This window comes from Bombina bombina, chromosome 1 (assembly GCF_027579735.1).
Source record: "Bombina bombina isolate aBomBom1 chromosome 1, aBomBom1.pri, whole genome shotgun sequence".
In the NCBI taxonomy this organism is placed as follows: domain Eukaryota; kingdom Metazoa; phylum Chordata; class Amphibia; order Anura; family Bombinatoridae; genus Bombina; species Bombina bombina.
Window position 1 is genome coordinate 543,292,598 of NC_069499.1, and position 16,778 is coordinate 543,309,375.

A 16,778-nucleotide genomic window follows, 5' to 3' on the forward strand; every position below is an offset into this window, starting at 1 on the left:
CAATTCCCCAGTTTTGCATAACCAACACAGTTATAAATTATACACGTTTTTACCTCTGTAATTACCTTGTATCTAAGCCTCAGTAGACTGCCCCCTTATTTCAGTTCTTTTGACAGACTTGCATTTTAGCCAATCAGAGCTGTCTCCATGGTAAAGTCACGTGCATGAGCTCAATGTTATCTATATGAAACACGTGAACTAATGCCCTTGAGTGGTGAAAAATGCATTTAGATTAGGGGCAGCCTTCAAGGTCTAAGAATTTAGCATATGAACCTCCTAGGTTTAGCTTTCAACTAATACCACCAAGAGAACAAAGCAAAATTGGAGATAAAAGTAAATTGGAAAGTTGTTTACATGCCCTATTTGAAACATGAAAGTTTTTTTTGGACTTGACTGTCCCTTTCCCTTTAATGCGTAAAGGGGAGGAAGGGATAAAAGTGGTTTAGTTAGTGAAAGTATAATGTCGTCCACAAACAGCGAGACCTTATATTCGTTCACTCCCACTCTGATTCCCGAGATATCAGGATCATCCCTGATTCTGACTGCCAGCGGCTCAATACAGAGCGCAAACAGCAGAGGGGACAATGGACATCCCTGTTGCGTGCCGTTTTTGATATTAATAATTTTGGATTGATAGCCTGAAAGCCTAATTAAGGCCGAGGGGGGAAGAAAACAAAACCGTAAGGGCCTTAAGAAAACTTCCAGTGATACCAAACCTCCTCAGGACCGCATACCTGTAATCCCAGTCTACTCTATCAAACGCCTTCTCTGCTTCCAGGGATAGGAACAAAGAAAGTGTTTCCTTCACAGTGGCCAAATTAATCAGATCAATAACTCTTCTTGTGTTATCAGGGGCTTCTCTGTTTTTTATGAATCCTACTTGATCTGGGTGAATTAAATTTTTAAGTACAGGATTGAGTCTATCTGCCAAAATTTTGGTCAGTATCTTTACGTCTTGGTTAATCAACAGAATGGGCCTGTAGTTTTGACAATGTTTATTTTTCCCGGGTTTTGGTATCACTGCAATTCTTGCCATAAGCATTTCCTTGGGGATTTCTACACCGTGTAAGATAGAATTGAACGTTATGATTAGTTGAGGGATTATAAATGTCCTGTAGGGATTTATAGAAAATACCGGAGTAACCATCTGGGCCCGGTGCCTTTGAGCACTTCATTTTTTTAATAGCGAATTTTATTTCCTCAGCAGAAATAGGTGCATTTAGTGCTTCAAGTCACTCTTGGCATAGTGCTCAGTCCAAGGAAGCTATCCAGACACTCAGATTTATCTGTATCTCTTATGTGGAGGAATATTGTATAAGCTAGTGTAAAAATCTGCAAACGTGTTCGCAATACAAAGGGGATCGTTTGTGTTGCAATTATCTGGGAGTTGGAGCTGTGGGACCGTAGTGTGTCTAGTTCTTTGAGTTTATTGGTAACATTTTATCAGGTTTATTTCCGAAGATATTTGTTTTCTTTATTCTGTTTACCTGATTCTGCCATTAGAAAGCCTCTGACATAAGCCTTCAAAGCTCCCCATACGTGAATCGGGTTAGTGGTGCTGCCTACATTAATGTTTATAAATTCCGTTATGTGTCGCTGGAGTTTTTGTAGGATAACACGGTCGTGTAGTAGAGTGGCGTTGAGTGACCAAGATTTGGTTCGGCAAGGGTTAAGAACACCGGATAGGGTGACTTCCACTATTGAATGATCGGACCAGGGACAATTCAAAATTTTGGAGTTGATTAAAAGGGGGACCAACATTTGACTCAAAGATGTAATCTATTCTGGATTGTGATAGATGCATCTGTGAAAGGTAAGTGTAGTCTCTAGCTCTCCCGTTTATTGCTCTCCAGCAGTCAACTAGATTATGATCTAGGGAAAAGTCTTTTAGAGTGTTATTAGAAGGTCTGGCAGAGTCTGACTCCCCAATCCCCTTGGTAGTTTTGTCTAATTTGTGATCCAATGTTAGATTAAAGTCACTCCCCCTATGATAGACATATCTTTTCCATTGTCTTAATTGTTTACTTACTTTGGTCAGAAAAGCTGTCTGGTGCTCAATAGGAGCGTAAATGTTGGCTATGAGAATTGGAGTATTCTGAATTAAACCACTGATTAATAGAAACAGTCCCTCTTTGTCTCTAATAACCTCTTCTTCCTTAAGCTCTATATATCAATTTAATCCCTAGTCTGCTAAAACTAGAATTACCTTAACACTTAAAGGGATATGAATCATAAAAATATATTATGTGATTCATATAGAACATACAGTTTAAAAAAAAGTTTCCAATTAACTTCTATTATCAAATTGACTTTGTTACCATTGTATATTTTGTTAAAGAGATATATAGGTTTGTGCCTGGAGCACTACATGGCGGGAAATAGTGTTGCCATCTAGTGCTCTTGCAAATGGATATCATTCTTGCAAAACCACTGCCATATAGTGCTCCAAACATGTGCACGCTCCTCAGCTTACCTCTCCACATTTAACAAAAGATACCAAGAGAACAAAGAAAATTTGATAATAGAAGTTAATTAGAAAGTTGTTTAAAATCACATGCTCTATTTGAATCATAAAAGAAAAAAAATAATTGGTTTCATGTCCCTTTAGCCCCTTAACGACCAAGGACATGCCATGCACGTCCTACAAAAAACGGTCGTTAACGACCAAGAACGTGCCAGGTACGTCCTCTGGGGTTTCAAGCTCTGAAAGCGATTGTGATTGCTTCCAGCAGCTTTCAGGGTATTGCAGCGATGCCTCAATATTAAGGCATCTTCCAATACCCTTTTTTAACCAAGCCGATGAAGAGTGGGCGGCCCATCGATGGAGAGGAGTTCCGGATCCGGGAGTGCACGGTAGAGGGTGCGCGTGTACTAGGGCGTAGGGGTGCTCAATCTATGTGATGGAGGGAGGGAGGGAGGAAGGAATGAATAAGTGTTTGGGGAATAAGTGCTGAGGAAAGGGATCTGGGAGGGGAGGGTATTGAGGGGGCAGCAACACTACAGAAAAATTGGGGTTTTAATTTTTTATATTTAAAAAAAAAAAAAAAAAACAACAAAAAAACCCAGCACATCCTGTAGCAAACTGGGTACTGGCAGACAGCTGCCAGTACCCAAGATGGTGGCAAATAGGTAGAGGGGGGAGGGGGAGGGGTCAGAGAGGTTGGGGGTTTAAGGTGGGTATCCTACACTGCAGAAAATATATTAAAAACATTTTTTTAATTTATTTATATTTTTTAAAAAGCCTTTTATTTTAGTATTGGCAGACTTTTTACCAGTACTTAAGATGGCGGTAACAATTGTGAGGTGGGGGAGGGAAGAAAGCTGTTTGAGAGGGGCCAGGGAGAGACCAGGGGGTGAGATGTGTCAGGTGGGAGGATGATCTCTACACTAAAGCTAAAATTAGCCCTACCAGCTAACTAATTAACCCTTTCACGGCTGGTCATAATATAAGTGTGGTGCACAGCAGCATTTAGCGGCCTTCTAATTACCAAAAAGCAATGCCAAAGTCCTATTTGTCTGCTATTTCTGAACAAAGGGGAAGAGAAGCATTTACAACCATTTGTGCAATAGTTGCACAAGCTGTTTGTAAATAATTTCAGTGAGAATCCTAAAGTTTGTGAAAAAGTGAACGCATTTGGCGGTGAAACGGTGGCATGAAATATACCAAAATGGGCCTAGATCAATACTTTGGGTTGTCTACTACACTAAAGCTAAAATTAACCCTACAAGCTCCCTAATTAACCCCTTCACTGCTGGGCATCTATAATTGCACAGGCTGTTTGTAAATAATTTTGGTAAAAAACCTAAAGTTTGTGAAAATGTGAATGAATTATTTTTATTTAATCGCATTTGGCGGTGAAATGGTGGCATGAAATATAGCAAAATGGGCCTAGATCAATACTTTGGGCTGTCTACTAAATAAAAATATATACATTTGAAGGGTTATTTAGGGATTTCTGACAGATATCAGTGTTACAATGTAACTATCGCTAATTTTGGAGAAAAAAAAATTGTTTGGATATAGCAAAGTGCTACTTGTACTTATTGCTCTATAACTAGCAAAAAAAAGCAAAGAACATGTAAGCATTGGGTATTTCAAAACTCAGGACAAAATCTAGAAACTATTTAGCATGAGTGTTTTTTGGTGGTTGTAGACAGGGATAGGCACGGACCAAGGCTGTGGCGGACATTTTCCAATGTACAGACCTTAGTGAAGAACACCAATGTACATTTCAAATTAAAAACATCAAAAAACACTCTTTACCGAGAGGGTAGTGGATGCATAATGGAATAGCCATCGAGCAGAAGTGGTAGAGACAGTGAAGGAGTTTAAAAATGCATGGGATAGGCATAAGGCTATGCTAGGTATAAGCTAAGGACAGAAACTAATATAAGTATTCAGAAAATTGGGCAGACTAGATGGGCCGAATGGTTCCTATCTGCCAACACATTCTAAATTTCTATAAGTCAGGAGAGCAGCCCTTTGCTATCAAATGGGCTGCTTGTTGGTTGCCCCTGGTCTAGTTCCACAAGTACAAATTAGTCATCAAATCAAACAAGTTTAAAATAACATTTATATAAAGACTGCTTGTGGTATGCTAGTATATAATGTTTTCAAAATTCTAACCTTTCTTTTTTTTTGTTGTTGTATTGAGAGTCTGCAACTCCTAACCAAACTCACCCACCTTGATGTGAATTGCATGATCATCATGGTTGGTTACCTATTTGATTAGGTAAGGTTTAACATAATAGGCGGCGGTCTTCTACACACAGACACCAGCACCACGCTGCCGCACAGATACAGGAATCTAGACAGGTCACGGCTCACGGGTGGTTGACACAGGTTGTACTGCCTCTCTTCCCTCTCTCTCTCACTTTCCCACTACTAGACAGAGTCCCGTGGGTGCGGCCCCAACCCTGCAAAACGTGGTGCCGCCTGCGTCAAGGATGAGTCAGGACCAGCATCCATCTGTCCTACTCCTCCCTCCCCACCGCAAAACGGGTTGCAGACACTGCAAGGGCCAGTCACGGACACCAGTGTCCATGTACGGACACCTTGCCCCCTGGTTGCAGATGTATTTACAGATTTTGGGGGTCAAAGTTAGAAAAAGTGTGTTTTTTTCCATTTTTTCATCATATTTTATAGTACATTATATGATGAAAATAATGGTATCTTTAGAAAGTCCATTTATTGGCAAAAAAAACGGTATATAATATGTGTGGGTACAGTAAATGAGTAAGAGGAAAATTACAGCTAAACACAAACACTGCAGAAATTTAAAAACAGCCCTGGTCCTTAACTGTAAGAAATTTGAAAAATGGTCTGGTCACTAAGGGGTTAAAGGGACAGTCAACGTTACATAAAACTTCTGATCAATATAATAAATCAGGGGGGGGGGGAAGAGATAAATCTATAGAAACTGTGGCATTAGTTTACCTAAAAATTACCTTTGTAGGTAGCCTTCAGCTATTGCACCCAGCCACCACCTTGCTATAGCTTTTTTTTTTTCCATAAATTTAAAATTAGAAGAAAGGTTTTCCTGATCCAGGGACCAGTCTGCTCAATCTTTCTCCTGTAGTGCACTCACAGAGAGGAGCAGCATCAGCTCAGTCTCTGTGAGTGTGAAGAGTTTTGGGGTGGCCGGTTACATTCTATTAGGCAGAACCGCTCACTGCCAATTTAAAGAAAATAAAAAAAATGATGTCAGGTGGATGGTATTTATTTTAATTACCTCTGAAGATTGCATTAACGCAAAGATGTATTTAGCATTTCTGTCCCTTTAACATACATACGGTTTAATATCAGTAGACCAATGTTCCATCAACCATCCAAGAAGCAGGTCACACATGACTGTCATAAGGTTATAATGCAGCATTATTTGTATGTCTCACAGCAAACATAACATTATTACCTCAGAAATGTTTAACATCAGAGGTCAACTAATCTCTACTACCCTATCAGTACAGCATTGAACATTGGCGTTATTATAGGGCTCAACAAATGTGTTCAAAATCTTGGAGCAAGCACACAAATCTATCATGGACTTAAACCACGGTTTTTGAGAACTTAAAAGAGTCATAGTAATGAAAACTAGTAATACTCCACAGCAAAGCTACAAAAGGCACAGAGCATACTTGAACCCCACTGAAGCAACCCTGAGATAAAGACCAAAAAGAGGCGGACAGGCTGGGCCTAGAGATTCAGTTATCAAGTCCAAAATAAAATCAAAATATGCTACATTTTTGTAATCTGGCTCCACATTTCCTCTTTTAACATCAAGGCTTCTCCTCTTTATCTATCTCCAAAAGATTACTTTTTCAATGCAACGTAAATATTTTTGTCCTGAAGAGCAGCAGTGTTACCCAGGTGTGTATTACCACTACTAGACTTATTCACTCAGTATTTTCATTCAATGCCATTTGCGAAAGTAGGCGAAATCATCCTACTACTGCCTTCAGCCTATAACGAAAATGCCAAATGCACAAGTCTAACCTCTACTAATAATAAATAATAATATTGTTATTAAATGGAAATATACTTTGATTAACGACAGGTTTTATGCTTTCAGACACAAAATTCCTGATTAGAATGAAAATCTCAAAGAAAATCTCAAAGAGATTCCCATAAGATAGTTAATTGTACATATTAAACAAAACTATGCAAAACTATAAGCATTAAATATTGTGTGCTTTTCATGTAATTTAACGAAATTCAGCAGAATGGTATAAACAAGTGCATAATACAACATAATTTCAAATAAGTAGTAGATTTTATTACAAATTTTAAAAAAAAAACTTATTTCCATTTCCACTGCCCCCTGTATCATGTGACGGCAGTCAGCCAATCACAAAGACATGTACATATATACTGTGAACTACTGCACATGCACGGTAGGATGTAAATCTGAACGTTGTTCAACATGCATGTTCTATCCGAATCTTTATAGTTTACATTTTGACTTTTTTTCCCTACTGCCTTCAAAAAATAGGGTTATCATTTCTTGGAAAATGCATGCTAATTGGTATAAACTAGCACAAATAATTATGCTGCATAAACTAAAGCAGACAGGGCTGATTTTTAAATGATTGTTGATTTCAAATTTAAATTCCTACAGACTAAGATGGTTCAAAATAACAGGGCCTTAATTTCTAAAGCTATTCTTTATTATCCACATGCTGGTGTTGTGCCTGCCCAGAATACCGTTCCAAAATATTTTTTACAAGGGCTGCCATTTTAACACTAAATCAGCACGTGACTGTTCTTGGTACCTATAGGCAGAGTCTTAAATGGAGGCTTTGAGAGACTGTTTTCATTAGTAACTATGCTGTGGTGCTTCTATCTATCCAAAGTCTTGCTCACATTGATAATGAATCTTGGAAGGTTAAAAAAAAAAAAAAAAAAAAAAAAAGTCTGTCCTAATGTTGACTAATTTGTCTGAAATTTTAGGAGCCAGTGAATTATTTAATACAACCTAATCCTATTTGCATCCATTCTAGTAGTAGGACTAGATCTCAGGACCATGTTAAGATTTTAACAATACTACATTGATCTCTTCAGTGTAGGGTATGCAGGGAGTTTTATTTTTGTTTCAAATGGCAAACTTTTGTGCTTAGTATAGCTTTGTCAAACTCTGAACAACTTACTAAATTTTCAAGTGAGCTTTTTCTTAGTTTTATAATGATGAATACCCAAGGGCTTCTAATAATGTGCGTTTTGGGGGATGGGGATAATGAATGATGATTCCATTGTGCACAATAATGTTAATATTTTTTTAATTTATTTTTTAAAACGTACATCCCTGGTGCTATAGCCATGGGGTACACTAGAACTTAGGGGAGCCTGCCCAGATTTGTGCAAGGGAAGAAGGCTTGCACAATACATCTGTAGTCACACACCAATGTAAATTGTATGATTCACAAGATCTTTCATGAAAGGTCACCTACTTTTAAAGGGCCATTAAACCCAAAAATTGTCTTTCATGATTCAGATAGAGAATATAATTTTAAACAACATTCCAATTTACTTCTATTACCTAATTTGCTGCAATCTTTAGATATCCTTTGTTAAAGAAATATCAATGCACATTGGTGAGCCAATCACATGAGGCATCTATGTGCAGCCACCTATCAGAAGCTACTGAGCCTATCTAGATATGCTTTTCAGGAAAGCATATCAAGAGAATGAAGCAAATTAGAAAGTTGTTTAAAATGGTATTCTCCAGCTGAATCATGAAAGAAAAAATTTGAGTTTAATGTCCTTTTAAGTCTTCATCCCTTCACTACTTATCCTTACTGCTAACAAGTTAGCTCAGAAGAGAAAATGTGAGTGTACATAGTCTAAACTACATGGGGCGTGCAGTATGGCTTCAGTATTCTCCCCAAGACCTTTTTAGGGGGTGCACCACCCGGCTCTGTGTAAACACTGCTGCCCAATGGCATCACAGTATAAAAAGAAAAAAAATGCAGAAGAGGATAGGTGGTCTGGAACTAGCTGAAATTAAGGAAAAAAGTATCTATAATTCAAAAGGAGAATTTTGGCAGTGTGGTGGCCTACAGTAAAGTGAATTCATAAATTTAAATAGAGCATGCAATTTTACATCTTCCTAATTTACTTTTATCTAATTTGTTTTATTCTCTTGGTATTCTTTATTGAAAAGCATACCTAGGTAGGCTCAGGGACAGCATTGCACAAGTGGGAGCTAGCTGCTGATTAGTGGCTGCACATATATGCCTCGTGTCATTGGCTTATAGTGCTACAACAACTAATTGTCATAATCGATTATGAAAATAGTTGTCAACGAATCTCATAATCGATTAGTTGATTTGCAATTAGTTGGTCTGTGCACAGCACCAGTTGCTTCACTCCGATGAGCTCCTGCACATGGTATTGTGTTTTATAGTTATGCTCTTAGCCTAAAGGACATCTACAGATATTTTACTTTTCACTTTTTCAGGACACTATATAAGTTTTTTATAAGATTACAACTACTCCTGTCTTATGTGCCACCCAGAAATAAAATAGGAGTCATAATTTGGATTGTTTATATAAAATCAGGTGATTTGGGACTGTGCTTTGTATGATATAGTGCTGAGCTTGTTATTTATACCTAGCTCTAGATTGATGGCATTTGTTATATGAATTTATTTGCTTTTTTTTTTTTTAGAGGATTGCTTGCTATTGCTGATATATGTACTCTATAGATAAATGTGTAAGGCTGTGTCCTGTTACTGATATATAGTCTTTAGCCCTTTTGTCTTTTTTTTTTTCCCTTTCTATTTTTAATTAATTGGAATATGTACCAAATTCAACCTCTGTAAGTATATATCTGTTATTTTAAGAGTGGACTAGATATTTCTTCCCCTAACCTTATAGATGGTTATTTACTACTGCATATAGACATAAGATATTTTTATGTTAAAATGAAGCCCAGACTCACTTTGTTGAGAGGCCCAATGCATTGGTGGAGAGCTAACAAAGATAAATAGCACACCTTGGTGAAATTGTCAAAACCCTATTTATGCATCTCAGGCACCTCAACACCATCTGAGTGCCTCTTCTCTGCTGCAGGCAAAATAGCTTGCAAAAAAGAGAGCCAGCCTTAGCCAGGATCATGTGGTCATGTTGACGTTTTTGCATTTCAATGCAAAGTTTTTGAAAGAGTGAATAACAGAATTTTATAAACAGTGATGGTTTATCTCTTACTAGTTCTACCTCTTTACAAACAGTTTGTGGTTTTGTTTTGCTTAATTATAAAAATGTGTTTTCTGTTGCTTAAAAAATTGGGCCAACAGTTGTGTTAATGTAAAGTTTTAGTCGGAAGTTTATATTTACAACACTCAGTATGTGGATTTTACTTTAAATATAAAAAAATTATTTATTTATTTTTTATCCGATTAGTCGATTAATTGAAAAAATAATCGGCCGATTAATCGATTATGAAAATAATCGTTAGTTGCAGCCCTATTGGGCTTACCTGATGCGTTCAGCTATCTTCCAGTAATGCATTGCTGCTCCTTCAACAAAACAAATTTGATAATAGAAGTACATTGGAAAGTTGTTTACAATTGTATGCTCTATCTGAATCATGGGGGGGGGGGGGGGGGAAGTTTGGGTTTCATATCCTTTTAACATAGGTAAAATGTAATGAAATGAGGATGGTTGTATCCTAAAGATAAAAACTCTCATTGTAGTACTTCAATGCATTGCAATATTTAACCACTTGCGTCAACTGGACGTAGGTACATCATCACACAGTACATTGCCTAGCATACTATGTTGATGTAATACCAAAGTCCAACACAGAGGCGCATGTTGCAGTCTCTGCTATCAGCTTAGACAAGGGGTGGGCAACTATCGGCCCTCCAGATGTTATCAACTACATCTCCCATAATGCTCTTTCAGCCATAATGCAGGCAAAGCATCATGGGAGATGTAGTCCATAACATCTGGAGGGCCGGTAATTGCCCACCCCTGGCTTAGACAGTGGATACTGCAGCAGGGGGAAGAAGACATCTGTCTTCATATGGTAAAGCAGCACTGACGGTGCTCTATTACTATATGATGCCAGATCGCCAATCTTTACAGAGTGTGACATTGTCTGTGTTATTTTCTGCAACCGTCCTACGCTGCTGTCAAGTGGGAGCAGTGGGAGGGAAGGAGGGAAACAGATGGGCAGCCCAGCAGAGGGAGGGAGGGGCTGGGGCCATACACTATGGAACAATATTGGCTGAAGAGGGGATTGTACACTACAAATCTAAACCAAACATGTGACAAGGAGAAAAAAAAAAAAAATCTAATTCTCAATCATGCTAATACTTTTACCACAAATACATTCCTGTTTTCAACCACTAACCACAAGATACGAAGTAAAACTCTAAAGTAAAATCAAGAGTTGACAATTGTATGTCAGTGTTCTCCACAGACAATTTTGCCAGCCGAGTGGAGGCAATGTAATAGTTTTCAATGCTATAACGTTTTCTGTTATTTATAACCAACTATCCAAAGCACAAATAAATTGCATAATTTAAAAGGGACACTGAACCCACATTTTTCTTTAGTGATTCAGATAGAAAATGCAATTTTAAGCCACTTTCTAATTTACTCCTATTATCAAATTTTCTTTGTTCTCTTGCTCTCTTTATTTGAAAAAATAAGGCATCTAAGCTATTTTTGTTCAGTACACTGGACAGCACTTGTTTATTGGTGGATGAATTTATCCACCAATCAGCAAGAACAACCCCGGTTGTTCACCAAAAATGGGCCGGCATCTAAACTTACATTCTTGCTTTGCAAATAAAAATACCAAGAGAATGAAGACAATTTGATAATAGGAGTAAATTAGAAAGTTGCACGCTCTATCTGAATCACAAAACAAAAAAAATTGGGTTCAGTGTTCCTTTAACAAACTAATGTAATAATCATTTGTGAAACAACCATTGAAAAAACATAATATTAGCTTAATACTGGTTTAATGGTCAATAAAATTGACCAGGTGGTGTGCCCATTAAATAGGTCCTGGGGGGGGGGGGACACTGTATATGAAGAAGGAGTCAAAGAAGACATTTATAAATAAACATATGTAGAATAAAGCACAAAATAATTATGCTTTTTATATACACATACCAGATATGGTCAATTATCACTGTTACAAGTGGTTTTCTGACAATCGCAGGGTTAACAGGTTCCGATTACTTATCCCAATTTTATTGGAGTAAACAACACGGTAAATACCAATCCAAAGGTAGGGACAAGAAGTCAATGTTACTCACAGTCAGGCTATAGTGTGGACACAGGCAACAGTCACTTCATTGAGCACAGACTTCCGGGTTTACCGGACGGAGCAAGCATTGGTGCTAGAGCGGTAGGATCCTCCTCTTCTTCCTTGTCATACCTTCAGGTCCCTGTGCAGACTGACATTGCAGGGACACATAAAAAGAGACCAAAGGCACAAGCGTAGGATAATTGTATGTACAGCACTTAATAGAAATAAATTTATTGAAAGTAACTAAACAACGGCACATTAAAAACTAAGAAATGATAGAAAGTGATGGAAGACCCCTTTAAGCGCCTAGGAACGCCTGCTTTTGAATGAATGTATGGAATTTTGGGTTAACCCATTAGTGACCTCAAATATTCACTCTGCTATCTTATCACAACTCAGCTTTCCATAATAAAGCAATCCATCACTATCTTATCTTAGTTTTTAATGAGCCGTTAGTTACTTTCAATAAATGTATTTTTATATATTAAGTTCTGTACATACAATTATTGCACGCTTTGTTTTTCTATATTGTAGAATTGGTGTGTAATTCCACACAGTCCCCGTAACTACATTATACTCCTGATCCTTATGTCAATCAGCAGTAAGGAATAACGGTATTTACTGCACAAATCCGGGTCCCTGCATGGCAGTTTGTACATAATAAAAATTTAAAAAACACACACACACACACACACACTGCTCTCACTAAGAATCAGTAAAGGGACATGAAACCCAAAAATTTTCTCTTTCATTATTTAGGTAGAACAAAGTTTTAAACAACTTTCTAGTTGACTTCTATTATCAAATTTGTTTCATTATCTTAGTATCATTTGTTGAAGGAGTAGCAATGTACTACTGGTTGCTAACTAAATACATGGGTGAGAAATAATCGGTATATATATGCAGCCACCAATCAGCAGCTAGAACCTAGGTTCTTTGCTGCTCCTGAGCTTACCTAGATAAACCTTTTAGCAAAGGATAACAAGAGAAGGAAGCAAATTAAATAATAGAAGTAAATTGAAAGTTGTTTAAAATGGTTTGCTCTGTCACTAATATCTAAGTATGACTTTACTGTCCCTTTAACTCTGATTTGCTACAGGGAATGCTGGGAATTATAGTAATAATTGCGTGGAAACAACATTTCTCATAATTGTGTGGGAAATACATTTCCCATAATGCTGTGCACTTTTAACAGCACAAAGTAAGTCGCTGCAGAGCAAAAAGATGCCTGTCATAACTGCCACAGGCAGTACAAAGTTGAATGGGTGCAACACCCAAGACAGGTTTTGAAGCACCTATAGTGTCCAGGCAACCAGGTTTATCATTTATTGAAGCTGAGCATTTTATTATCAGAACAGTTTCTTACAGACTTATGTATTAAATGTACAACTGGTTTACAGTTTTTAGAGAAAAATAAATTACAACCTACAGATTACATATGTAGGTCAGCATTAAATGAATGCCATTTTTCCTATTTATGTTTAGCATATGATATTTCCAAGCTAACAACTAATATTAAATTAATGGCATAGCTACGTGTGTTGCATAATAGAAGTATTAAATTGGTCTTGAATATTTTTCTCCTACAGCTACCATTAGAATTATTCATATTTATGCAACAATGATTACATGTAACAGTTAATGGTTCTTTGGACTACCAGAGAAAGAAAAATGTGTTAATGCACTGTCTATGAGGAAGAGAGCTTTGAAATTTTAAAACTGCATTTCAAACTTTTCTATATATTTTAAGTTGGATACACAAACTGCATAACCCAGTCCTGCCCTTCCATCAAAAAAATAGCGTTTTGTTTTTTAGTTTCTGGACTAGAGCAAAAAAAGCCAATCAGTGGCCATCACGTGCCAGTTTTATTCATGGAATGAAGAACATTCCTGTGTCTGTCATTTTACTTGTTGTCAAGAGGATGATGCTTTTAGTATCGTGACTCTATACTAGCATTGCTGGTACTAATAACTTCATCTCCTTGACGATGAGTAAAATGACAGGTGTAAGAGCTTCATGTATACTGCTTGCGTGATTCTGTATCTGACTGCTTGTATGCATGAGCACAGACATTGAGGGGGGGAATAAAAAGCTTGTGTGTGACGACTTCTGGTTGTGGAAGTAGCTAAATAAAACATACAAAAGTTAACAATGTACTTACTTGTTTATGCACAATTACATTAAATGCATTGCTTTGGTAGTCCTGTGTGTTTTTCAAACAGATATATATTTTCATTTTGTTTTCAAAATTGTGCAAGCAAAGAGAAGTACAAAAATTGAGTTTGTGTGGGTTTTGTTTTGTTTTTTTAAATAAAAACACTTTGCAAATCTTAACATCTGCATTGTTCTGTCTATTTCTGGCACGGCAAATTCTACATGAACGAAAAAAAAAAAAAAAAAAAAGATTAACACCTACTGCAACATCAAAGATAAGGCAAATTAACCACACACAAATTAAATGCCAGCAGTGAAAATGGGTGGTAGGGATTTATGAAAATCTCTTAAATATTTAAACAGAATTGTACACAAAGGCAAGCCTGTTGGAGGTAACCTGCTTTCATGTTTGTTAATAAAAAATAAAAAGGGGGTTAACATTGTGCTTTAACATTCCAATAAAATTAAAAAAAAAACACAAGATCATAAGGGAATTCTTTTTTTTCCCCATCAAAACACAAATGTATCATTTTGATCACTAGAAAGACACCTTTATAAAGCAATGGAAATGAAAATACACAATGGGTTGTGCAAAAATAGTGAAGGTTTAATCTTCATATTTATATATTAATAATTGTAATTTACGCCTGCAGGTGACTGCAGCAGAAGAGCGATGAAAAAAAATTATTAACCCTTCTGCTGCTTTGCAGTAATAAAATGTAACATAAAAAACGGTAGCTGTACAAAGTTGGATCGATTAAGCACTGTGTGATCATTCTACACTGCAAATTGAAAATCTGCTGACCAGTCTCTCTGAGAAAGGGTCAATGACACATTAACACCTCAGGTTCCACAATCATGTTTAGCATTTTCAGTATCATGACAGGCATGAGGATCTTAAAGGACATATTTCTTACTTGCCTGTCCCTTTAAAATTACAGCAAGCTACTGCCATATTTACAACCATAATAAACATGCACAATAAATCCTATTACCAATGTCTAATAGCAGATACATGAGACAATTCATCAATCTGCTTCAACATATATATGTAATATTTTTTGTGAATGTAAAATGCCCTATTTAACAAACAAGCACACTTAGAGTTTACAGTAATTTGATATTAAGTGTTTTATATTCTAATTGGATAAAGTAATATCCAATAACTGATTGGGTCAGACTAAAGAAAACGTCATGATGTCTTACTTGGGTGGCTGCTAAGAGGGTTAACTCATTGACTGCCAGAGAATGTTAAAACACACTGTCCTATCTGGATCACAAGGGGTTAAAAGTGTATTTCAAGACTAATCATCACTGTCACTATATTAACAATACCTGTCAAAATAATATAAATCTCCAGGCCCATCGCAACATTTTCAATAAAATGGCTAAAGGAAAGCTCAGATATGACAGATTTTGATAAACATGCATATGTCAAAAATAAAGGATAAAATGACTACCTTAAACATTAGGTTTATGAAAAATATGGAGCACCTATTTCAGAAGCAAAAAAAAAAAAAAAGTATCTAAAAGGCTGAACTGGCAACATTAAAGCAAACATTGTTACAGATAGGTATTTTCCAGAGTAACTAATAAACGATGATTTTTGAAGACTGAAATGGCTAGGGATGCCAATATCGTCCCCTAGTAACCCTTTATGATTCAGAGCATAATACATGACTCTCATGCTCCTGATAAGTTGTAGGCAACGGATGAATCACATTGTACCAGACCAGTCTTCAAAACAGTTGTATACAGAAATATAGTTCCATCCCAGAGGTCAACTGCCCCAAAGACCAGTCTGTCCCTCCACTAAAGATCTGAGAACTCCCTAGCTACCAGTGCCCCTGTGTTCTATGGGGAGCAAAGAGTTAACCTTCTGCTCAGCAATGCAGTTGTAACTAGTAAATACTATCAATCATAAATCCAGATTCCCTTCCCAGTATAGCCATTTCACCCATACTCCCAGCAATTTTAGCTATTGCCCCTTCACATCCTTTTACACTTTCTCTCCATCCATCTGTCGTTCATCACTCTTTTTCCTCCTTACAAACCTGAATATAGTTGTTCTCGCAGTAGTCAGCAACCCTCTCTAAATTAGTGTAGCTGTCCAGCAAGGCCCTCCGGCCGCCGGGGATCTCCTCCTCCAGCAGCATCTGCAGCTCCGCCATCTTTTTTCACATCCTATTCCTTAGAATCCCCGCTACACTGCAGAGAGAGAGCAGAGAATGGGAACGCGCAACGCGCGAGAAAGCAACGAGGAGGAGGGGTACCAAAGGAGCAGGAGTCCAGCGAAGGGGCGGAGCCAAAAGGCGTGCATGCGCGTATCCCCTGCAGCGTTCTTCCCATCACTAAAATTAGGGAGATGCGCGTGCATCCGCCACACTTCCATTCTCCGCTTCAGGTGGTCTCCTAGCAACGCAGATAGACATTTAACATGAGCGGGGGGAAAGAAGGGGGGAAATGTCCACGTGATTATTCCATCCTTACTAGGGATGATGTCAGAACTTCCCTCCATCATTAAATGTGTTTGTGGTATAACAGTTTTTCATGTAATAGAGTATGAATAAAACAATACTAAGTTGTGTGTTTAACATAGAATTTAGCAAATGCTAATGGAACTTAAACTTTAGATAATGTAGGATAATGTAGTAACAGAACATAAAAAAATGCAAGTAGGCTCTATTATTATAATTATTATCGTCATTTATTTGTAGATCTATAAATACAGGTATAATATGCAAAGGTAGCATTTTATAAAAAGCAAATGGATAGAGGACCCTGCCAAGAGTTACCACCTGTTGTAGATCACCTTACATGAAGGCTAGAAGGCTTAAAGGCTTACATGCTAAGGGGGTTCA

The 16,778-nt window shown here is 37.3% G+C and overlaps 1 protein-coding gene across 6 annotated transcripts in view; it reads right to left on the reverse strand.

Moving 5' to 3' along the window:
* Positions 1-16,149, reverse strand: part of ABI2 (abl interactor 2) — a 190,929-nt gene extending 174,780 nt beyond the window's left edge. For all 6 annotated transcript variants that reach the window (XM_053698670.1, XM_053698667.1, XM_053698669.1 and 3 more), the window contains exon 1: positions 15,972-16,149. In XM_053698670.1, coding sequence (XP_053554645.1) covers positions 15,972-16,088 — 117 coding nt within the window. In that variant the 5' untranslated portion in view covers positions 16,089-16,149. The remainder of the gene's footprint in view (positions 1-15,971) is intronic.
* Positions 16,150-16,778: the final 629 nt, after the last annotated feature.